This window comes from Epinephelus fuscoguttatus, linkage group LG13 (genome assembly GCF_011397635.1).
Source record: "Epinephelus fuscoguttatus linkage group LG13, E.fuscoguttatus.final_Chr_v1".
Taxonomy (NCBI): Eukaryota; Metazoa; Chordata; class Actinopteri; order Perciformes; family Serranidae; genus Epinephelus; species Epinephelus fuscoguttatus.
In genome coordinates, this window is record NC_064764.1 from 26,401,317 (window position 1) to 26,426,489 (window position 25,173).

Consider the following 25,173-nt stretch of genomic DNA (forward strand, 5'->3'; position numbering starts at 1 on the left):
CAAAGATTTGCATACAGAGCAGGAATGTTGCACAATATGGAAGTGAAAGCAGCACTCTGTTGATTTAAATGTGGAAGTGCAATAATATTTTGTCCCTAAAATCTATGAATACTTGTGATAAATATTTGGGAACTGAATATTAATTGGAAATAATTGGGATCATCATTTTGGCCATATTCATGCAGCCCTATCTGATAGAGTTTTTCATATGTCGCTGTTCCACCTGTAGCCTACATGGCCTTGTTTCTTTCTCTGTAACTCTCAGCGTATCATTTTATATCCGCTCTGATCCACCACAGTCACCACAGGGACATTTTCCTTCAGCCGGGGATTCGGAAATCTGACCGCCCTGACTTCAGCCAAGAGATCTAAACACACTCTAATAGATATCTAAACATGATCTACAGATATTTATTTACTCTGCCTGAGTCCTCCTCAGGGCATCCAGTTGAGGATCCTCTTCGTCCTGCAAGTGGAGCCCCCGCAGCCTCTCCCGTAACCCCTGATCTCCCCCTACCCCTCCAGGGGCAGCTGAACCCCGTTTCCCCCCAGGGCATCATGTAGAAGGGGATGCAGATCTTCAGGAAATGAGTCCAAGAAAAGTGTATCCAAGAAAAACATGTGAGCTGTAGGGTCGCAGAGCAGTGGGACCGAGTCCACCAAAGTGTCTGGGCCCGATTGTGGGAGTCAGAGGGAAAGGGCAGACATTTAGTGTTTGTGTGCTGTAATTCACCTTCCTGGCCTCTTTTCTTCCTTTTTTCTTTCTTCTTTCTTCTTCCTTGATACATCCTTCTTTCCTTATGTGCATTCATTCCTTTTTTCTGTAGCTTGCTCTGTTGGTTGGTTGGTCATTAAACAAAATTCCCCCAGCCTTTGGCAGCCTCAGTTTTTGCCCTAGAAGGTTGAAATTTGGCAAGGAGATCGCAGCTATTGCAAATTCATGCTTGTTTCTTTGCTTCCTTCTCTTTTCTTTTATCCCTTCCTTCCTTTCTTAAATCACTCTGTAACATATCCCCTTCTACCTCCTTTTTTCACACCACCTTTCCTTCCGTCATTTGTTCTTTGCAACTTTACTTCCTCCTTTCTTTCCTTTCATTCTTCCCTCATACTCTTGATCAGTCCTTTCTCTTATTTCCTCCGTTGTATGCAGGAAGCAGATCAGTTCAGAGCTGCTGAACTGCTGCTGATGTCCAGTGACTACAGATATCAATATGCTTCAGTAAAGTGCTGGCTGGATGGATGAAACTACCTCTTGTCCGACAAATTCTGCAGCTTTCCTCCTCAATGACCGGCGAGGTGTGAGGTGACGAGATACGAGTTTATCCAGGGTTTGAAAGTCTTTCACCAGCTGTCTTTTTTGTACAAACAAGTGTGACACCATGAATGCTTTCGAGGAAAGAAATTGTGCAACATTACCCTCATTTTTTTTAAAATATCACCTCTCATCTATCTTTTTGTCAGTAGGCTTTTCCCACCGCTTAGGGTGGGCTCGAGCAGCTGTAAACACTTTTGCTTTTTGCAGTGTTTAGATGACACTCCATACAAACAAGTTTCAAGCATAATTGAATCTTAATTTATCTTCAACATCACATGCTGTGATGCAGAACCACGTGCACTGATTGTCAGCTGGCAACCCCAAATATGCGCGTTTGACCAACTATAACTAAATACCTTATAAATCCATTTGTCTGTGTAGTATTAGTGAGTACTACTGATGTGTGTATTGACCCACAATCTGCAGGGGGGGTCAGACTACTAGAAAACACTCTGCAGATCAGTCCACCTTCTACCTCCTCTTTCCAACTCTCTCTAAAACAGTGGTTCCCCACTGGTGGGTCACGGGTCCATTGTGAATGGACCACAAGTGATTCGCGAACATGCCAAGTTTTATGTTTGAAGAATTTCTGGCAAAGTCTTTTTTATTTTGAAGAGACGTTTTCTGCTGTAGAGTGAGTAACGGACAGCCACTTAACAGAGACAGCAAACTAGCTTGAGGACATGGCCAAAAGCAAGTATGCTGCAAAATGTATTACACATTGTGGACCTTGAACTAATGACAAAGGAGATATCTGGACCCTGTGGCTGGACCAGTCTAAAGACCTAGTCTAAAACATACACTGCAGTGCTCAGTCCTGACAATTGTGTTGCTATAGTGCAATAAGTTGGCAGTTTGTGGGGTCGTGTCGGGTTCAGGTGGCTATTTAATGCATATTTTTGCAGGTTTAATGGTGCAGATTGAATGGGTGATGCAGAAACGGATCTTTGTCGCTGTCTAAACTGAATGCTGCTTGTGCCACATCTTCAGATCATGGAAGACGAGGGACAAATTCAGCTCTCATTTACTGTTTCTTTTTCCACATGCTCTTACTTAACATTCATTCATTCATTCATTTATTTTTCTATTATCGAAAGATTTGCGTTATGTTATTAAACATTTATTAATCAAATCATGAAACAGTGTTAACCTAATTAGATTGTCTTTTTTTTTTGAAAGTCTATTTAAGAAAAAAAGCTTAGATTTTGAAAATAAATTCGGAAATCTACAAAAAAATCAAGACGTAAATCTACAAAAATAAAGTCAAAATATTACGAGATAAAACTCGTAATTTTAGGAGAGAAAAATGTCAACAATTAAGACAATTTGATGCATCACCAACAAGATTTTGGGTGATATTATCACATTTACAATATCACGTAACGCATTACCACCCGAAAACTGTTAATTGTTTTTACTTTTCATTCATCCACACTGATCCATGAGATTCTACTTCTGCCAGTGCCAGCAAATAAAATATCCCCTTAGGATTTTTGTCGCATATACAGACTACATTTTAGAAGAGTGACCTTGGTGATCGGCACATCTGGGTGATGCTGCACTGCGTGTTATCATGTTTCCATTCATATAGGCTGCCTATAACAGCATATCCCATTCTGCTTTGCATCCTAAGGCTGCCTGAAAGCAGCAGGGAGTGTGTTTTTTCCTCGTTACGACTTTATTCTCCTAGATTTACAACTTTATCCTCGAAATCTACGTTGTTTTTTTTCTTTACCATGGCCCTAGTCCTCCCTCATACCCACGGTGTCTGGTCTTTGGACACGTGTAGCTGATGAGCCCTTCTGTAAACCATCAGCAGGCAGCTCACACGGACACTCATCATGATTTAACAGTTTACGTGACTGAGCGTTGTGTGAATATAAGTGCACCCACTCTGGTCTGGAGATGTTTCTCTGAAAGTATGTGGCTGTCACTGACCTGTCCCACACTGATGACATCAGAGGGAAATGTTCACACTGCATAGCTTCAGTCTTCCGTCACCACAGCACTTTCTGTTTAGATTCCAGTGTTATTTCTGAAGAGATACACAACAACCACTAGATGGGCAGGCCACCTGAGATTGTGTTTGCACGTTGTTTGCAGCAGAGTAGATGTAGAGTTGAATGTCCATATTTATCTAAAAAGAGACACAGAGGCACAATGATGTTTTTTAATCCAAGCTGGTGCATTTAAAATATTAGTCTTCTTCTTCGTTGATGCCACTATTTTCATGTTTTCCTGTCATTTATCATCTCTCTTATCTCTGCTGACCCTCTTTGTCCTTAGATTTATGTTATAGTCAGTAACTCTTTCCATTTCTTGTGTAAAAAACTCACAATGTCCTAGTTTTCCCGGACAGACAGATGGAATAACAGAGGGAGCTTCCGGCCAGTTGTTTATCGATTTATTTTATTCCTCTCTGAGGTCAGAGGGCTGCACGCTGGGCTGCGTGTTCCCATCCTGTTCTTAGCGGGTCATTCCAAAACTGTCCACCCCAGGGGACAGTCTGGGTCCAGATGAAATTTATGGTGTCAGACGGGGTAACTTTTAATAGATCTGTGATTTAGGAATGAGAAATGCAAACACGCCCTTGTACACACGGGGAGGGGACAGAGAGGGATTACTGCATTTTACACAGTGTGAAGAGGAGGGATTTTCTCAGAGATTTCTCGATCCGGGTCAGACGTCACTTGCTTAGATTTAGAGAAGTAACACAGTGAGGTGGGAATGTGAATATGTCAGCTTAGTAGTATGAAGTCACCCAATTCCAGACATTTGCATGTTTTATGGGAAAAATAGTTTTGGGAAAGAGTAAATGAAAAAACAAGATGACGATATTCTTCGTATTCCACATTGATTAACATTTAACTGCAGTCTGTGGCTTAAAGTTTGAGTTTGTTGCATCAGTGAGGGGTGTGGTTGGGTGTGATCAGGAGAGAGCTCTTAGTGACAGTAATGTCATTGTGTACTGACACACCCTGCTGTCCCAAAGTCGGTCGCAGGTCCATTCTGAAGTTTGTGAAAACACCCGTTATTTTGAAGTACAGTGAATATCTGGCACAGAGCTTTTATTTTGAAGTGCTGTTTCCTCCTGTAGAGTGAGTGAATAACGGACATCTACTTAACAGAGACAGCAAACTAGCTCAACGGCATGGCCAAACGCAAATATGATGCTAAACTAATGACTAAGAAGAAATCTGGACCCTGTGGCTGGACCAGTTGGGAACCACTGGTCTACGCTGTAGCCTGACATGCACCTCCCCAGAAATGTAACTGCATGACATATTGACACAGACCTTCTGTTTAACTTTATAAGCTGAAACCATTTTCCTCAGTGGAAACCGATATTACTTTTATTTTACAGATAAGAAACAATAAATCGTGAAGACAATAAAGCCCCCACATAATAGCATTGTAAGTCTTGTGTTTGATTTATCCTGACTTCATGTGATAAGATAATTGTTCTGTCTGTTAACCTTGTGATTTATGATGGAGCCGAATTTTAAACATTGCCTAATAAATGCTGCTGTTGTTCCTGGCTTCATATGAGAAGAGAAAAACTTGGCTAGCAGCTAGGCTAATTTATACACTGTAAAATGTCTTTGACATATGCCAATAACGTTAGCATGTTGTGTATGTGGTAAAAACGTGTCAGACAAAGGATTGTTCTATGTGTGAAGTTTGTGAATTTTATTGGGGCCGAATTTTAATCGTTGCCTTTAATAAATGCTGCTGTTGTTCCTGGCTTCATATGAGTAGAGGAAAACTTGGCTAGCAGCTAGGCTAATTTAAAAGTTAGCATGTTGTATTTACTGTGAAAACATGTCAAGCAAAGGAGAGGTGCTTTGTCCGTGAACCTTGTGAGTTTTATCAGAGCTGTACTTTTGTTAAATGTTGTTTTTGTCAAGCCGTGTTTTTTGTGTGTTTTAGGTGGGTTTGTTGAGTCAATCAAACTTTACTGCACGTCACAGAAACTCAACACGGAGGTATAGAAACTCCACCACCAAGTAGTGTTTCAGAGGTGTAGTTGCAGAGTGATGTAGACACCACCACACAAGTATAAAAGCTCAGAATGGCGTCGGCCCTGCGTAAGGCCTACACACGACTATAAATCAGTCTTTACACTTCACTGCAACAAGGTGAGAGGTTTAACTACAGCAGCTGAGCATGGTCAAGATGTTGAGCTGCTGTTCAGTTACTCCTTAAAGAATGACTTCAGATGAATCATGAAGAAAAACATAACCAAATTCTTACCGAATTAGTGCTGTAGCTTTTTGTTGAATTTAGATTTGTATACTTTTCTCCATATCTTTTATATACTTAATCCACAGATCTCAATGTGAACAGTTAAAACAAACAATGAACAATGTGAAAACTGTTAAGATGACGATAGCTCAAAGCTTGCATAAAGAATAGAAATTCTCCTGGTATGATACCTAAAGAGGAACATTATGAGAGAAAATATGTTTTGTGTGTGTTATTTAGATGGACTGTCCCTTTAATCTTGTGTGTCTGTGAAAGAGACTGCAGGACAGGAAGTAATTTTCTCACACCTGCATCATATTAGATTAGTTATTAACAAGTCTCCTTCCTCTTCCCAGCAGCACTGCAACATCCATTGCCAGTTTAGTTGAGATCTTTGTTTCAAATCAGCTGTGATGCTCTCCTATCCAGCACCAGCTTTGTCCTCATCTGGACTCTAACATTTCAGGTTTGACCGCAGAAAAATGTCCGAAATCCTCCTCACACATTCCTACAGCTGCAAAAGATGGAGCCGGGGCATCTCGTTGTCAGCAACGGACATGATATATGAAGAAGGGGTTAATCCGTGGGCAAAAACTATTGCTATAGATATGACTAGCAAGAGAAAACTTCAAGGTATTTAAAGATAAACTGTGCAGGATTTTCCTAAAACACTCTGCACTTTGGTTCCATACTAAGTGCATCAAGCTACATTGTGTATTCTGCGCCCCATGTACCATGGCAGCCCTAGTACGGTACTTGTTTGCTTTGTTTGCTGTGTGTTTGCTGTTATTAAGGAAGAGGGATTTGTTTTACTATCAGCATCCCATCATCTTACACCTCAGCCTCATTCACTGTGCTCACCGAGCCACGGTGTGTGTGTGTGTTTTATGTGTGGGTTTGTGCGTGTGGTGGTTTATGTCCCTCAGATGAGGTGAGAGGTGATCGGATAAAAAGCAGACTCCAGTTGGCAGACCGCTTTTGAAAGTGCTGGTGTTTTATAGCTCTTTTACAATCGTTCCTCTAAAGCCTGTGTCCTAACAATCCTAATTTTTTCTGTATATTCAGAGTAGCTCTTTGTGTTATTGCCATTTATTAGTACTTCCTACCTAATCTTGTTATTTCAGTCTGCTTTTATTTCCTCCTGACACACGTCTCTTGCTCACCTGTCAGTTTGTCCGCCTTTTAGTCCCTCTGATTTATTTATCTGACTGTGTGAATTTAGCCTGCTGCATAAGCATGCCTGTTTGTTTAAAGCAGCCATGCGGAACTTTCGTTTTCGTTGATTATAGCGCCCCTTTGGTCGAAGCGGTATGACACCCACAGCCTGGTGTCGTAAAATTCCGACTGCAGGAGCAATTACCGCATGCATTTGTTTTGGAGAGCGCGAGGATTAACTAACGTGAGGTCAGTCCAAGTAATTAGTGGAAACAGCAAAATTACTCAGTAAATTCTCCTGTCGTGTTTCTGTTCTGATCTAATCTAATCTGTTGTGTATTTTGAGCTACTAAGGCTACCGTAGTAGTGTGAGCCTCAAGTTATTCTGGGTGATGTAGTAACCGTTGTTGTGCTACTGGAAACAATGAGAAGCAGCCGCGAACATTCGGTGTAAGGAAGAATAACAGTTAACAAGTCATCTGCTGTGTCCGCATTATTATGTGAAAAGAATACTCTGACAATTTGACAAGAATAAAGAATAAAGAATTTGGGAGTTATGCCCTTTCTCTATCATTTTCATATTGAGACAGCGGTTAGCATGGCACTTATAAGGGGAGGGATACACCGGTGAGCAACAGCTGCAGCTGGCTCTGGGACAGGTACACTAGGTCACTCGGTAAAAGCAAACAAAGAGATGACACGGATGATATTACTCACAGGGCTGCCAAGTTTCAGAAAATGAGAAGACTCTGACAGTCAGAAGACTCTGACAGTGTACAAATGGAACCAAATGGACCCAGGTCCATTTGGTTCCATTTGTACACTGTCAGAGTTAAGGATAGCCCTTGAAATTTAGAATTTTGAGAAACACTGCTTTAGGGGGGTCTAAATTGATATTTACAAGTCTGTAACTCTGACACACACACACACACACACACACACACACACACACACACATTGAGACTAACGTTAGAGTCTCTTTTTCAAGTGTGAACTGGCCAAGAGAAGAGGCAAATAAATGTTACAAAGCTCTGCAACAAATACAGGACAATGATAGACTTATAGCAGCCTTAAAACAGTACATATTAACTAGGAAACTCAAGGAGAAACAGCGAATCAACAGTGAACAAAATTGGATAGTTACCTACCGTCCGTCTTCTAGCAAACAGGAGAACGTCGAGTGGGTTTTAAATGTCGGCGCTGTTGTGTGTGAAAGAAAGTTAGAGACACCAAGACCCGCCTTACGTTGCTTCTGATTGGTTTATATTGCATGGTGCCTTCCGTGGTTGGTTAGATTTAGGCACAGAGGACTGATGGATTGGTCTGGGATTGGTTATCTCGGTCAGTCAATCAGAGTTACTCGAACTACAGCAAGCCGCGAGGACCAAAGTTTATTATCATTAAAAAAATAAATATAGAGTATTGAATGGGGAAATATAAGCGTGAGAAATGTCAAGTGTGGCGTGTGGTGTGAGAATGGGTCAAATTGGGTGACTGTCACACTCAAAGCGTGACGCTTGGCAGCTCTGTACTCACCCGACTGAAAGCTGTCCATCAGCTCCTGCAGGCCTGGGGCGTTTTTTCCAGTTCATCTTAGGAACATGAAAAAAAGTTTCAATCACGCCAGGATTAGTGATTGCTGCAAAGTTTTCACTCCTTGTGATGCACTCTCTGTGGCAGTTTTCCTCCTGATGATATATCTCCCCAACGATGGTAGCACCGAGTCCCATTCTGTGCAGCAAAATGGGCCTCTCTTCTCGCCTGCTCAGCATCAAACACATGGAGTTCCTCATCTGTGTACTCCGGCTCAAACAGGTATGGCTCTGGATCTGTGTCCGCTACAAGAAACTCTTCAAAATCGTGTTCAAAGTCGTCCATTGCATCTACTATAGTCCGGAGATATTGCTAGGCTAAATAAACAGCTGAGTTTTGTTTACAAGCTACGTCTGTGCCTGCTCACAGGTGTATCCCTCCGCGGATCACAGCGCAGGACGTACTGATCCACTATAAGCGCAATGCTAACCGCTGAGACCCAGCCACTGGACATACAGACACAAAAAAGATATCGATCATGTTGTCTCAATATGAAAATGATAGAGAAAGGGCATAACTCCCAAATGGTCGGAGTGTTCTTTTATCTGAAGATATACAGTGAAGACATAACATAATCCTAACACAGTAAAGCTGTTACCTGCAGCCTTCGCTTGCAAAGCTAACGCTACTAACGTAGGGTCAGTCCAAGTGATTAGTGGAAACATGCTAACATGCTAACGTTACACACAAATTAGTAGTAAAGTAAGACCTGTTCATAAATGTTCTGGTGTAATTTCTTATAAACGGAGGACAACTGCCTGCTGTATATTTGTGTTCATGGTCACAGTCACAGATAATTTTAGATGATGCTCCTTCGTTATCCGCCATGACATCAAAAGTACAACCAAGTCCTCATAGATACATCTCTGGTGAAACTGTTAAGTGTTATGTGTTCAGCAATGCCCGTTGCGTACTGCTTACTCGAAGAACACTGTAAACACGGCTCCTTCTTCTGTGGTTTAATCGCTGCGGGCCGCTGCGGGCGAGCAGAATCACTTCCGCCTCGGGTGCCGTATTCTGGTTTGCTGACTTCTGCTGTGTGTCCGACCCGAGCGAGGCTACACTAAATAGCCACATAGAGAAAGGCTTTTTTTGTCGCTGTTGGGTTCAAATAAATATGCGGATCTTCAAGGGGGGGTGATACGAACTAGGGGCAGTTTTATTAATGGTAAATAGTTCCGCACAGCTGCTTTAAGGTTGAGACCTTAAATGTATGTTATAAAGAGAAGTGATGACTATCCTTTTAACCGTGACATACATCCATAAAAGTCATTCAAATTCTAGCACTGTATAATTTTGATAAACTCACTGGCACCAGCGTGAAAATTAAGTTAATTTCTGAAATGCTCAACTTCCTACGCCATCAGTGTCTGCAGCATGTTTCACAGCTGCGAGTTAGCAGCCAAATCGCACCCTGATCTAACCGAACCCTGTCATTCTAACACACGCACACACACAGATCTAGAGTCTTACTTGGTGGTTTAAAATGTATAATTGCAGTTTTGTGCAGTATTACCCTGACTGGGATTAAGACATGTACGCAGACTGTGTACACACAGGTGTGATTCCGTGTTTCCTCTGTTGTCACAGTGATGTTATGTTGTTAGACAGCAGGCGATGTAGATAAAGGAAAACCACACTTCCAGTCTCTTTTAGAATTCATTTTACAGTGCTTTTAATCACATACAAGGCTCTCAATGATCTGGCACTAGAGTATATAACTGAGCTTCTCACACCGTACCATCCAAACAGGCCCCTCAGGTCTGCTAGTCTGGGCCTTCTAACTGTTCCAGAGGGTGATCGAGCCTTTTCAGTTCTTGCTCCTTGGCTTTGGAACAGCCTCTCGCTGAGCATCAGATCAGCTGACTTTGCTCACATCTTTAAAACTCATCTGAAAATGTACATTTATAGATTGGCCTTTCCTGACAGTTGATAGACTTATTGTGTGTGTGGGAGTGTGTGCCTGTTAGAGTTTAGTGCAAAAACTGAGAGGTTAAATACTCTTACTCTTAATATAAGGTCAATATAAGGCTAACCATTGTTATTATTATCAGCTAATCTAGCAATAATTTCCTCTTAATAATTGGTTACTGTTTGCCAAAGCCCAAGTTAAAGTCTTTTAATAGCTTTTTCTTTTTCAAGCAACAGTCCAAATGTGTAAAATTGCCAGTTTACTATGATGCAAGACAAAGAAAAGCAACAAATCCTCACAACTAGAAAGTTAGAACTTTCATGTTGAGGCTGAGGGATGTCGTGTTTTGTGCCACGGTGATCTCATCCCAATTCATCCTATTTAGCTTCTTGTGCAGAAGCCCCGGTGGTTACTAAAACGCCATAGAGGGCAACCTTTGGTGATGTATATTGACGCAAAAGGGGTCGGCGGTAAAACGGGGTTGGCCATTAGATTGAGGCAACAGAGTACTTGGCTATGGTTAGAGACAAAGATCAGGGCTGACACTAGTCAGATGAGAGGATTCGTATAAGTTCTCAGCAGTTAGGTTTAGGCGAAGAACCTCTCAGTTACGGTTAGGAAAAGATTGCAGATTTGGTGGCACTAATGTGGCTCTGAAGGTGGCAGTGTGTACCCTGCTTTGAGTGTCACAGACACCGCAACCATTGTTGTTGTTTGTTAGTTTCAAACACTGGTCTCCTGGGTCAAAGTCCAGTGTTTGTTTGACCTATCTACCTGCACTCCCCCTGAGCCTGAGTGGACTTTCACACTCTTTATGTTATGTCCATTGCTCTGAGCTTCTGATAATGACGTGGATGGGTTTATATCGAAGCTGGTTGATAGCCCAGATGCTAAACAGTGCCCCTGTTTCATCGTAGTGACGCCCAAGCGTAGCGGAGTATTTTGAGGTCCTGAGAGTCACACAAGGCTGGCTGTGCTGACTTTTTCGGGCTGTATACAGTAACTGAAATTGACTTGACCTGAACATCTTCAATACTGATCTACCCTCTGCCTGCCTCATTTCCTTCTCTTCCCCCTGAGACTTCAGTAGATTCGACTGCTGATTGATGGCTTGTCGTACCCCATTATGAAGCTCACGAGACACGGGGCTGAAGGTATGACGTGAGCCGTCTGTGACGGAAAGAAAAATAAAGGAGCTACAGTTACAGGGAAAAACCAGAGGGCAGCACGTCTCCTGAGCTCCATAATCTGGTAAAGTCATGACCGGCCCTCAAAGACAGAGAGGAGCTCCAACCTAAACAGGCACGCATGTATGTCCAGTGTCGTTTAGTAAATCCAAGACATGTCCGTTTGAAGAGTCCTCAACTTTCTCTGATCTTGATTTCAGGTTCTCCGTTTACGCAGGTTCAGAAGTTTACTACTCTGCGCTGTTAAAGAATGGTTTATCGTTCGTATTTTTCCCTTATGGTTTGTGTTATATATCTGCTGCATCCTAACTCAAACCTACTTATTTGTTCTTTTGTTTAGTGTTTGGATGACAATTTATGATCCCCCCCAACGCTGTTTTGTCATCTCTCTCCCCCCGTAGTCTGTGGCTGTCTGATTTGTAGACTTACATGTGGTCACCCGCCACCCAGCAGAGACAGGAAGGGAAAGAATACAGGCAGCAAAAATGGAGTGTAAGAAGAGATGCAAAGGGATGTGAGAGCACTCGAGAGTTTGGAAAGAGGAGGGGAGGAAATTCTGTGTGGAAGTAGTGTGAGCAGATAAGAATGGGGAGTGTGGAGGTATGAAGGAAGTGAAGCTGTGGAGGACTGGTAATTAAAGAGTGGGGAGGACTGGAGAGAGATTTAGCTCAGGAGAGAATAGAGGAGAAGGGAAATGATGGACACCCACAGTGGAACAATGCAGTGTGCTGCTGTGTGAAGCAGGTCGGGATGATTTAGACGTCTTTGGGGTTTTAACATAGTCATTATGATGTGTTCTCTGACCATGGGAAAAGTGACACAAGTTGCAGTGTCAAGACTGAATCAAGAGCCTGAGAGACGTTAAATCCCTGCCTCTTTTCTTTTTATGTCCCTGTAGTTTTTACTGTCAGAAGTACAATTATATAGCACAAACAATGTGTGTTATACTTTTGCACTCAGTGTCCACTTTATTAGGTACACCTGCAGAATCTGATTTAATCCCATCAACAAATCAGTCGTAAATGCTACATTTACAAAGGTAATATAGTTCAGTTATGATTGACACTGTCAGAGAGGTATTCCAGGGAGGGGACAATCTATTTTCACTATTTAATTCACTATAGAAGTGAGCCCAATGTGAGTAAGAGGGTGACTATTCTAATCATAGGTGGCAGTTCCTCCACTGTTATTTCCTCAACTGTAATAGACAGCTATAGAGTTCTGGTCTTAATCCAACACACAAAATCTTTTCAAATGGGCGTCTCTGACCTAATGTGTGTCAATGAAGGGCTCCTTGACACAAAAAGGGTTGAGAACCACTGCGTAGGTGTGCCTAATGCAGTGACCTTCTTGCCGATGACTCCCAGGCTTGACCTGGGCACAGACTAAACGGAGCATGTCAACAGTTGATACGAACATACAGTCATTCTTCACTGGCTTCTAGGGCTGGGTATCGGTACTCAAGACCTTTGGGGTATCATCTGAAATAGTCCAAGTAGTATCAAAGGATCTGCTGTCAAAAGATACCTGCATTTGATCCTTTTTGTACCCAGATCTAGAAAAAAAGAGTATCTGTATGGTTTTCTCGCAGCTAATCACCGCATGCATTCCTCGATTAATGCAGTTTGTGATTGGCCCTCTACAGCAGCAGCTACAGCCCATCAGTCTGTGGCGTGGTGAAGTCTGTTGCTACATGATTGGGTATCGAATGCCATAGGATTGGGTGATGTGGAGAAAAATCATAAAATTTCTCCGCCAGTTTTGTGATGATATTGCAGGGTTGACTATCCGTGCCTTCTCAAAATGTTTACACAATAAGATTTTGATAAATGATCATCAGTAATGTGGATATAATGACTAGGCGGGTAAGGGCAAATAATACACCAGCTGAAACAGTCTTGTTTTTAAACAATACCCAGCCCAAACTGGCTTCCCACTAAATAACACACTGTATTTCATGGGGTCTAGTGTGAAGCCCTGCCGTCAGGGGCTGAATCCAGGTCGTTGTTGTGGTGCACAAGGATATATGTTGCGATATATCATGTTGCCATATCAGTGCAATTGTTTACCTAAACCTATAAAGACCTTCTAGTAGTTTGCACCTTTATGTGGGAGCCCAGGTTACACATCTGGGACCCTTTATGAACCTGTGATGGTGTATCTGTGATTTTCTTTTTTTTTTCAGGACTAACTAAAGTGTTTCCTCCTGTACCTACATTTTTGAGTGCCTACAGTAGTAGCACTATTTGTAGCTGTTGGTGTGCAGAACACACACACACAAGTATGCACTTAAAAACATCTTCCCGTTATCGGCTATGAAAGGAGACTGGTATTTATCACCCCTCTGTTTAAGCCATGCAGAAAGATAAAGACCAGTGCACATAGTGTACCACGCAAGTGCCCCTAGACAAAGATCTCCACATGCTTGTGCACACGCTGTACTGTGTACATGCCCACACACACATGCACAGATTATTTCAGAAATAAGCCACTTTTGAATTACAACACAGCTCCTCCCCTCTGTCACTGTGTGTTTTACTTGTCGCTGTTTGAATTATAGCAAAATTATGACTGTGACAGAACCATCTGTCTTCAGAAAATCACTCAGCTTGTTTAATTTCCTTTTCATGAAGACAATGATTTACAGCTGTAAGTGTGTGTTGGTAGTTATGTCATGTGCCTGGGGTCTTTTTCTTTCGCCCACCCTAACAATAGAGAGTATGATGTTTCATAGCAAAGGAAACATGTGGCAGTTTATTTCTATATCTGAACTTGCCAAATTTTTGTCTATAATCTTGACGAGAAGGTGCAAATGACATACTTACTTTATCTCAGCTGTCTATATGAAGTAATTAAATTACTATTTGCATATCACAGAATAGTCAGCAGGTGATATCGTCGCCATAGTGAGCAAGATATATCAATGTTATCACACAATGACTGACTGACTCAGTTCAGTCCGCTTGCTGGTTTCATCTGTAGATGCATCTGCATGAAACATCGCCCGTTTACCTGTGCAGAGTTTGAGTTGTTTTGACATTACTGTTGTCTGTCTGTTTCTGCTCTATAGGCAGCAGCTGCACAGTTGAGACCGAAGACAAAACACACATCTCCTGTTTCAATAAGCCCCCCATAGACAAAGCTCTGACTACCACACACACACAGGCTGCAGCTACGAGTGCACACACACATCTAGCCCCAAGTTCAACTGAGGCTTTATCTCTCACTATCTGCATCTGATTTCATCTGTGAGCTTGTTTGAATGGTTGTCTGACATTGTTTAGGCTCCCTGCAGTTTTATTGATTCCTCTGAGACCCTTGGCTCTGGCTTCATATAACAAGGCCCGGAGTGTTTCTGTCCGGGGACAAACAGCATCACTGTGTTTGTTGGTTCTCACAGGGACACTGTCATGCCCCCAAACCTCAGAGGTCATCACTCACTGACCCCCTGAACTCCCAGAACATGCAAACATGCCCAATTCCCATGGTATCTCCGTCCTCAACCCTTGTAAAAGCACTGCCTTCTTATTATTCTCTTTCCAACCCACCAACCCTCGTTTACTTTCTGCCACTGTTGAGCCTCTCCCGTGGCCATGTTCAGTCCCTCTCAGGGATGTAAATGACACACCTAACACTGAGATATAACTGTATTTGAGGCACCTGTACAACCTGATCTTTCAGTTGAAGTGACTCACCCTCACACACACCACATCACACGCCCCACCTAACCCAATAACCAGAGTAAATGCTGGCATTGTACGTCTCTGCAAACCATGGATATGTTACATTTGTACATTTAGTATGTAGTGGATATGTTGAAACTTTCAATTTTCAATTTTATGTTGTGACAACACTGTGGGTAAGGTGTGGTTAGGTGTAAGCACAAAAATACACTTTGTAATGATTAGGAAAGGTCATGTTTTGGCTTCAAAATACCCGGCTTGGTCAGCACAAACACCACTGGAAATGTCCTGACGTAATGATAAAAAATCCCAAAAAAACATGCCTGGAAAAATTAAAAATATCCAGTTTTGTTGCAACAATCATGGCTAGAAATGTCCTGATGTCTCGTTCAAAAATAGCAGGTTTTTCTTAGCAAACACAGCTGGAAATGTCCCAAAATGTCATTAGAAATACAGGGTTTTAATGCCACAAACACGGCTGGAAATGTCCCGACGTCTTGTTAAAAAATACCAGGTTTTGTTGTAACAGACATGGATTGAAATGTTCCAGTGTCTCATAAGAAAATAGCTGTTTTTGTTGCAGCAAATGCAGCTGGAAATGTCCTGAAATGTCATTAAAAATACGGGGTTTTAATGCCACAAACACGGCTGGAAATGGCCTGACGTCTCATCAAAAAATACCTGGTTTTGTTGCAACAAACATGGCTAGAAATGTTCTGATCCCTCATTACAAAATAGCCAGTTTTGTTGCAGCAAACACGGCTGGAAATGTCTCTATGTGTTGTTAAAAATACCTGTTTTTGTCAGTCTTAAACAGTTGTCTGTAGCTTTCTCCCCTAGGTGTCACACCGTCCACCATCTCCTACTCCTGATGAAAAAATCAGATCATATACTGTATGTGTAATCTGAACTGCCTTACTTTAGAAATGTTGAAATGATATGTATGAAATGTAAATGTGACATATTCATGGTTTGCAGAAACGTACAGTTAATGCATTGCACTTGCACTGAACAACACCTTAATATTCATTAACGCTCTCCTGGAGCGTTTGTCTGTATCCTGCTGTTCTTCTCGTTGACATGCAGCAGCGATTCTGGTGCAGAAGGTAGAGAGGACACATACTTTACTGCCGAGTCTGCAGACACATCTGAAATCTATCTACTTATTAGGAGATAAATTAGTAACTGTAAGACTGAGAACAGAAACATACTTCCGCCACAGCCAGACTCACATTTTCCCTCCCTCCTATCTGCCTGCATGTCTTCCCTCTTTCATCACTCTGTGTATCATAATCAAGTTGTTATATTTAGCTCGCAGATTAGGCGTCTGTCTGCAGGTTCAAACAGTCAGCAATGAGACAGCCCTTTACTTTGCCTTTAAAGCTTGTTTGACTAATGTGAGTGTCTCATTTTTTTTTCATTAAAGAGATATTTGACAGCAGTGTCTGGCTTTATCTACCTTAAATCAATCTCCTCGCTGCTCTGTGTGGCATGTCTTGGAATAACATGGGTGTGTTTTGGGGTCTTAGTGGGTCTTTCAGTTGTGTGTAAGAAAAAGAAGGAAAAGATACTTAAGCTTGCAGGTTTTAAACAGTGATTATAAAACAATATTTCTCATTGTGTCTGCTCTTTGTGTCCCTAAAAAGCTAAGATGAACTGAAGGAGTTCACTGACGTTAACATTTATTCTTAAGGTGTCTGTATGTGTGCGTATGTAGTTGCATTGCTTCTTGGGCTTCTATCAGCTGTCTGACAGTGGACATTTGTAAGTACACGGTTTGACCACTAGATGGATGTAGAGAGTAAACCATGAAGAAAAGTGGTGTTAGTCTCCCTCTTGTGACGCAATCAGAGAATACAAGCAGCCACTTAAGGAACTGGAATTAGGGTAAAAATGTGGAAAATAACTTTAATAGATAAAGTTTGTCATATTTCTTGTTGCATTGTTGTGATGCTTTGGTTGCACTGATAACTCTTGTCTTATTTTCCAATCTTCTCTTCTCTTTTTTTAACAGGTAAGTGGACTTTTCATTGCCACCCCATATATATATCACTAACGTCAGCCTTGCTTTTGTTAAACTCCAAACATTCATGATGTTACTGATAATTAGAAATCAATAGTAAATAATTGATTGTAGTAAATTATGCACCATACTCAAAGCTATGTGCAGCAGCTGACAGTTTATTTGGTCTTCTGCATCCTTGACCTGAAGTTGATCAACTATTTTTTTTTTTCTTCGAACCTCAGGGTCATCCTGGGCCTCTTGGGCCTCAGGGCCCCCAAGGGCCTCCAGGGAAGCCAGGTGATATGGGCATCGAGGGACCAAAGGGGCAGAAAGGTGACCGTGGCCGCAGTGGTTTCATAGGTCCCAAAGGAAATGTGGTAAAGTATCCTTTTCTCTTTTTTTATCTGTGTTAAACATCACAACTCTCTCATGTTTGTCGTCTTGTTTAATGTGTGATTTTGTCGCTCTGCAGGGAATGACTGGCGTTCCTGGGTTTTCTGGAAACGATGGCATTCCTGTAAGTCTAAGAGTTGAAATCATTATTTTATTTGAACAACTTGTCATTTATATTCTTTAGAATGGGTTACTTTGTGATATTCAGGAGATTAGGAGTTAACTGTTTCGCACGTTTAGAGATAAATGGTCTGTTGACATATCGTATGAACCAAAACTATGAACTTATTGTCTCATAAAGAAGTATAGAAGAAGTATAAGCTAAACAAAGACAAAGATCCCTGTGTGCACAGCTGCGCTCAGGAACGTTACCATTACCCTTAGAGACTGGAAGGTTTAACGCCACCCCAGAGGAGGACTGAATTTGTTTGTTGTATAATTTAGGTGAAGCTGAAAATGAGGTTCACTTCTTATTTCACTGTCCTGTACTATATGAAGACACAAGGATGTACTTTTCGGTAAAACGACCTCCATTTATGTTGATTTCTTTTGGCTGGATGATCATTAAAATCTGAGTTTTGTTCCAGAAAGGGAACCTTTTCTATAGCTGAATTTCTTCGTCAGGCCCAGGATAGAAGAGCAGGGTATTCTGTTTGTGGACTGAGTAGTTAAATAACATGTGCATTTGATTGTTACTGCAACACCACTGTAATGGTGTCTTGTAAATCCAGGAGGATTGGGCACATGTAAGTGTGCATTAATCAATCAGATCTATCCAGCAAAAGAAGCTCATCAACATAGGTGTCTTTTTTTTTCCGATATATTTTTAATGAAGCAGGGAAGACAAAGAAAGCACATACACAGCGGCAATGCTAACAGTATACAAATTACTGACATCCAAACCTGGCAAGAGAAGACAAAAAAAATCCTAAATAATAATAATAAAAAAATATGAATTAATTAAATTCAGGGAGTCGAGAAAATCCATGGAAGACAGCCTGTCCCACATTGCATTTTGATGTCATGACAAGCTATGGCTCCACATCCTTTTCCAGGCCAGTTCTATCAGCCCTGATCTCATCCTACGAGACCTGATAATTAAGAAATGGGTCCCAGGCCCGGTAGAACAAAAAGGGTTTATCCATTAAGGCTGTAGAGAAAGTCTCGCATGGAATGATACTTGTCACAGCGTGCAGCCACTGAGTAGGAGTGGGAGCTTCATCAGTGATCCACGCGACTATAGTATGTCTCTATGGTGTCATAGAGAAATAACTTTGATTCCATTTCATATTCAACATATGAAACTATTTTTCATGGCTCATAATCAGTTTTTTTTCTTTTAGTTTCATTTTTTCATTTTTATATTTTGAATTGTGACTAGGTGCCTGAATTGTGTGTTGCTGTTTTTTTTTTTTTACATAAATAAAGACATTTTCATCATTGATTGGTGCAGGAGAATTAAACAGGATGCAGGAAATTACTCTCAAAATTTCCTGGGGAGGACCCCCAACTATGTTTCACTGGTGTCCCACCCAAAACCGACACCCTTGGTAGTAGCATTTTTTTTCTCCAACTTTTTTTTTTTTATACCAGTCCCTCATTACATTGCCCTAAAGTCTTTTTTCATCTGAGCCCTGATGTCCAAACCACGTTTCAGCACAAAGGGCCTGTATTGATTCTGCCTGTGATGTGTTCTGACTGATCTGTTGTGAATTGACGTTCGCTCTGCAGGGCCACCCAGGACAGGCTGGGCCCAGGGGGAAGCCAGGTGCTGACGGCTGCAACGGGACACAGGGAGAATCAGGGTTACCAGGGCAACCCGGTGCAAACGGTGCACCAGGTTTTCCTGTAAGTGCAACTCCAAATCTGCCTGGATAATGATCTGTCGAAGAGTTCGATTTCCTGCTGGTGACTGTCTTTTTGTTTTCATTCCTCAGGGACAAGCGGGCTGGAAGGGACAGAAGGGAGACCCTCTGGACGTCATTGTGTACATGCAGCGCTTCAGGGTGAGGAGGAGGAGTTTACACCACACCTGGCTTCATAAAACTGCTTTAACGACTTGATATTGCTGTGACAAAGTGTTATAGAGCTCATGGATTTCTGACCGTCTGTCCACAGGGAGATCCAGGCACGCCAGGGGTCAACGGAATATTTGTAAGACACATTAATTGTGCTGAACATAGAGACATGATCAGATAATGGTGGTTACATATTGTCAATATCAAAATTTCTTCCTCATCTATCATCTTTTACTTGATTTTTGTCAGGGGCCTCCAGGAACTCCAGGATGGCAGGGTAACAGAGGCATCCCAGGACCGAAGGTAAGGATGTCTGTGTGTGTGCAATTTTAATTTTAGTTTGAGAAGCTTCAACTTTTATGACACAAAGGGCTTATCCTGTTTGTGTCTCCCTCTAGGGTCCCCCAGGGCCTCCAGGTCCCCGTGGACCAAAGGTAAGGCCACATATTTAATGTAATATTATAGAAATTTAGTGTGTGACTGTGTGAATACTATATGAAAGTAGGAATCTATGATTGCAGCTTTAAGTATTTGTTTTTCTGTGCAGGGCACGATGACCAAAGTGCTTAAGGGACACAAAGGAGACCAAGTGAGTGCCACGTTTGTCAAATGCATTGCTAATATCTGTTAATTAAGTCTAACTGCATTGCTGTAAAACAAATGCCATGACAACAAATTTGCCTGCTGTTTCTGCATGTAAAATCCTGAATTGATTTTGGACAAAAATCCCCTCGTCCACTTTAGTTTGAGCTCTAAAAACTACAGTAGTTTTACTTAACTAAAGAATCTGCACACTGGATGATGGCATGCGTCTCTCCGAGCTAGCTGATGTTTGTTGCACTTCCTACTTTCATCACAGGGGGACATCGGACCGCAAGGGCCACCAGGAAACTCTACTCATCAGCAGATTCTGCCCCCCTACGGACCCACAGTCTGTACACGTTCATATTCATTCATTGGCCTGCTGTAGTGTGTACAGATGGTTCTAAAATATGAAATACAATAGGATAAGATACGATAAGATCTTCCTCTGTCATTATTTTAGGGACCTCGTGGAGAGAAAGGTCTGAAAGGAGAAATAGGAGATCCGGTATGAACGATCATACACATGTTATGTACACATACACAGACACATATTAACATCAGCACCTCAGCATGTCAACTCCTCTCATCACCTTTTCTTAGGGTTTTCTTGAGGGTGGCAAAGGAGAAGCAGGTGTGATAGGATTCCCTGGAAACCGGGTGAGCGCAGAAACTCTCCTACACATTTCAGCCAGAGACTGACCTCTGTCTGTGTGTGAAGTTCATGTCATGTGCTGTTTGTGCTGTTACAGGGTGAACCTGGTGCAGATGGACGTCCTGGACCGAAGGTATGTTTGTGTGGGAAATGAGAGATATTGCATCATTATTGTATAAGCAAATTGAATTAAATTTTTTGACTTGTCAATGACGACTCTTTCAGGGGGATTTCGGTGACCCAGGACCAAAAGGCAGAGATGGTCCTAAGGTGAGAATGCACTGATAATAAGCCTCTGGTACCAAATTAGCTATGTCCATTTCCATTTTGGATTCTTTGAACCTTGAACGTAACAGTTACAAAGTGCTTTATATGTCAGTAATTAAAAACAAACAAGACATGAAAACAACAACTTTTAAAAGAAGAACTGAGGAAATAAAAGACAATCTGAATGATCTTAAAACTCAGGTAAAATCAGGAAAGGCTCTCCATTAAAGGTATGTTTTAAGAAGGGACATCACTGACTCGGCCGACCTGATTTCCTCTGGCAGGCTGTTCCAGAGTCTCGGGGCCCTAAAAGCAAATGCTCTGTCCCCTGTAGTTTCCAGTCAGGCCTCTGGAACAGATAAAAGACCTCTGCTGCCCGAGGACCTCAAAGTACGTCCTGGCGTGTACGGCACTAAGAGGTCGGAGATGCAGCTGTGAGATAGACCATGAAGAGCCTAATCAGTAAAATCTTAAAATCTATTCTGAAACATACTGGGAGCCAGTGTAAAGAGGCTGAAACTGGAGTGATGTCATCACATCTCCTGGCAGCTGAATTCTGAACAGTCTGGAGTCGATTGGTAGATTTTTGATTCAGGCAAGAAAAGAGGCTGTTGCAGTGAAGAGATGAAGGCGTGTAAAATTGTCCCGGTGTCTTGAAAAGTTAAAATGGAATGTATAAAAGAAGACATGCAAAGATGTGCAAGACTTTTGGGTTCTGAACCAAATAACGTTTGGTAGAAATGGTCAAAACGGTTTAAAATTAGGTGCAGGAAATGAAACAGAACTTGTTCTACGTTGGTGGGAAGGGGTATGGGGCAACAACCAATACTTCAGGAGATCCGATGTAGAGACTCCGCATTTCTGCCAGTGTATTCCACCTCTTCACACAGACTGTTTATGGACCACTCAGACATGATTGATCAATACTCCTTGGACGACAAACTGAAACCAGGACACTTCTGATACCAAAATCTTGTCCCCTTGCTTTCAGATTCTGGAAACATATGCAGATATCTGTTTAAAGAGAGGACTGATTATATGTGTTTGCACCCAGACACTGGAACAAAACCTGATGGACTGTTCAACACACACAACAGCATTTGATTGATTTTAAAAATCTCATTTAACCCTTGTGAGTGTTATTCCAGCCATATGGCGCTGTAAGAGATAACCGAGTGAAGGGAACCACACCAGAAATTAAAAGGAGAATAAGAGATGAGACAGACTCAGAATAGTGTCACAGTCATTGTCAACCCACGTGTACACAAACAGCGTGTGATCTCATTTACTGTAATGACAAGTGAAACTGCAGCCACTGAGAACTGAAAGACTGACACAAGGTTTGTGTTTCAGGGGGTCAGAGGTGAAGCGGGAGAACTGATTTCATCAGGATCATTGCCTTGGTCAGGTGAGCTGATCAGTACCCAAGAAACAGTCAAGGAGATGAGAGAGTTTGAAGATGAAACCTACGGGCTGATGGCATGCAATCGTGTAATTTTTGCTCACATGAAGTGAAACTCTGTGAGGAAATCTGTGGTGTTACTAAACTTTAACAGACTGCACAGTCAGAGCAAAAGGTCAGGAGGTCAAGATAAAGGTTTAGTTTACATGTAGGAGTCATTTACTGTCACATTTATTTTCAGACACTAGTGATACATGTGGGAACGAAAGAAGAAGAAAAGAGTTTGTAATCCAGAAGTATTAAACTAACGCAACGATCAGTATTATTATTACAGCAGATGTATAAGCCTCCATATACAGTCTATGGCAGAGCTGCATAAGAATGGATTAAAGGAGTTACAGGCTGTGTCAGAAGAGTAATGAGCATAAGATGCTAATCATTGTCTCTTTTAATGATGCTTTGGCTCTGCTAAGGTGGTCCTCCCGGTCCTCCTGGTGAGCAGGGTCCACAGGGAGAGAGGGGCCCGGTTGGAGACCAAGGCTTCCAAGGACCCCCAGGACAATCCGCCTATGACACACAGCAACAAGGTCTGTAAACTGAAGCTTTGTTAAGACACTCATCCACATACAGCATACAAGTGCAGCGTTCACACAGTCATGGAATTACACAGTCTAGATTTTCAGACTCTTGCCTCTCTCTAATATTAAACTAAAGAAAAAGAACAGTTGAGGAATCCCTCTTACAGGACGGACAGACATGCAACAGAAGAGACATTAATAAAGTTATTAGGGCTGCCCCCAACTGAGAATTTTCCTAGTCCACTAATAGTCATCATTTAGGGCCATTAGTCCTTTAGTCACCTACATGTTTACCATATTAATTTAATTATTAAATGATATATTTTGGGCGTGGCAACACAATGGTTTGAGTTGAAGGTGTGAGAAAGAATAGTATCAGTAACATTGTTAACACTGTGCTACATTACAGAGAAATACAAAACCGTACTAATGAACCTTCATTAATATAGGCCTATATTTTATCTACAAGTGCACGTCACACACTGAGCGAGCCGCCTGTTAATGACGCTGTGGGCTAATGGGCATGTAGCTACTTCCATGTTTCAGATGATACGTCATGTTTGTAGTCGACCAATGAAGATGAGTTTACATATCACCTTGGGTTCGTCCTTCACCTTCTCAAAATGATCCCACACTTTGGATTTCCTGCCCGACATGTGATTAACTAGCCTGTGGAATAACCGCAGGTACCAGCCCTGGAAATTAACTTCCACTTCCTGTGTTTGACCTTTCAAATTAAATTCCCACATGGTCCAGTCATATAGGTTTGGATTTATTTTGACAAGACGCAGCCCCTAATAGAGTTTCACATTTTTAATTTTTTTTTTTTTTTCTGCGACTAAGCAACTAATGAAATCTTGCTGACTAATGACCTTTCTGGTCGACTAACATTTGAACAACTATTAGGGGGCAGCCCTAGAAATGGTCAACTTAAATACATAATGTACAGTATAATATCAAGTAAATATTCAGTGTTATGGGGTAAAGAGTTTAGTGGAAAGTAAAAATCTTTCGTCATGCTTCTACACCCATTATACCATGGTCACAACATAGCTACGTCAGCAGGTGTTCTCAGGAATTGTTATACGTCGCTGTCCAAGATATGTTCGATAAACTGAGCAGTCAAAAACTTAAATAATGTTTTCTCTTGTTTTTGTTTTGTGTCTGTCAGTGTGGGATTTCTTCGGGCCATTTGGTTTCAAGGGGGAGCCGGGAGAGAAGGGCCAGCCTGGGGAACCAGGACGCCCTGCTGACATTGCAGGACCCCCAGGCACCAACGGGCGCCCAGGGTCTATGGGGCCTCCAGGACCCAAGGGAACATGTGAGTCAGTCAGTCAGTGAAAGACTGAGCATTCAAACTTTCATAATGAGGATCCTCCTTTGTTTTCTTGTTTATCAGTTTGTGTCAGTGCCTTCACTGTGTTTCTATGTGTCTTTATTTCCATTTGTCACCAGGGGCTGAGTTCTTTAAAGGGGCGCCTGGTGGGAGAGGAAGGCCCGGCAATGCAGGCTATAAAGGAATAAAAGGTGCTGTAGTCACACTGTTCATGCTAAAGATGGATTATTGGTTAACACAGGAAGTTACAAAAAAGTTTCTGAAGTGCTTACGCCTTCATTTAATTTCCTTTAACAAAATAAACCGTTCAATTCCCAATAAACTCACACTGTGTTGCTGACCTGTGGGTACTATGCTGTGTTTAGGTGACCATGGACTGTGTGAATGCACCATCATGCACTCTTTACCGGGGCTACCTGGCCCTGCTGGTAAGCAAGGTGATGCTGGGATGACCGGTGAGTTTGGTCAGGAGGGTGATGAAGGAGACACAGGTCCCCGCGGAGTCGACGGATTCCCTGTAAGAATAACCAAGTCATCTTCATTCATTCCTTTGTTCATTGTAATCCATACTTGCCAACAGGGAGGATTTTGACACCAAAGATGGGTGGAGGGTGGGCGTGTCGGAGGCTTTGTTTCTGCATGCGTGAAAATAACAAAATAATAAGTACACTGCACAGCATTTTTATTTTAAATACTTTAAATTGTACTTTTAATTCTCAGGAAAGAATCCAGAATAATTTGCCCCTCTGGCGTGAACTTGTGTGAATCTCTGGGATAATAATAATAGTTGTCATTGGTTCATTTCATCGCACTGTTTGACCCCTGTGCTTGACGGAAAAATCAGCTT

The 25,173-nt window shown here is 41.9% G+C and overlaps 1 protein-coding gene across 3 annotated transcripts in view; it reads left to right on the forward strand.

Moving 5' to 3' along the window:
* col4a2 (collagen, type IV, alpha 2) overlaps positions 1-25,173 on the forward strand; it is a 93,025-nt gene that overhangs the window by 48,144 nt on the left and 19,708 nt on the right. For all 3 annotated transcript variants that reach the window (XM_049594735.1, XM_049594734.1, XM_049594736.1), the window contains 18 exons: positions 17,338-17,472; positions 17,568-17,612; positions 19,220-19,336; positions 19,426-19,494; positions 19,607-19,642; positions 19,756-19,809; positions 19,905-19,940; positions 20,054-20,095; positions 20,366-20,437; positions 20,552-20,596; positions 20,692-20,748; positions 20,841-20,876; positions 20,969-21,013; positions 22,364-22,418; positions 22,886-22,999; positions 24,162-24,311; positions 24,446-24,517; positions 24,692-24,843. In XM_049594735.1, the coding sequence (XP_049450692.1) occupies positions 17,338-17,472; positions 17,568-17,612; positions 19,220-19,336; positions 19,426-19,494; positions 19,607-19,642; positions 19,756-19,809; positions 19,905-19,940; positions 20,054-20,095; positions 20,366-20,437; positions 20,552-20,596; positions 20,692-20,748; positions 20,841-20,876; positions 20,969-21,013; positions 22,364-22,418; positions 22,886-22,999; positions 24,162-24,311; positions 24,446-24,517; positions 24,692-24,843 (1,332 nt within the window). The remainder of the gene's footprint in view (positions 1-17,337; positions 17,473-17,567; positions 17,613-19,219; positions 19,337-19,425; positions 19,495-19,606; positions 19,643-19,755; positions 19,810-19,904; positions 19,941-20,053; positions 20,096-20,365; positions 20,438-20,551; positions 20,597-20,691; positions 20,749-20,840; positions 20,877-20,968; positions 21,014-22,363; positions 22,419-22,885; positions 23,000-24,161; positions 24,312-24,445; positions 24,518-24,691; positions 24,844-25,173) is intronic.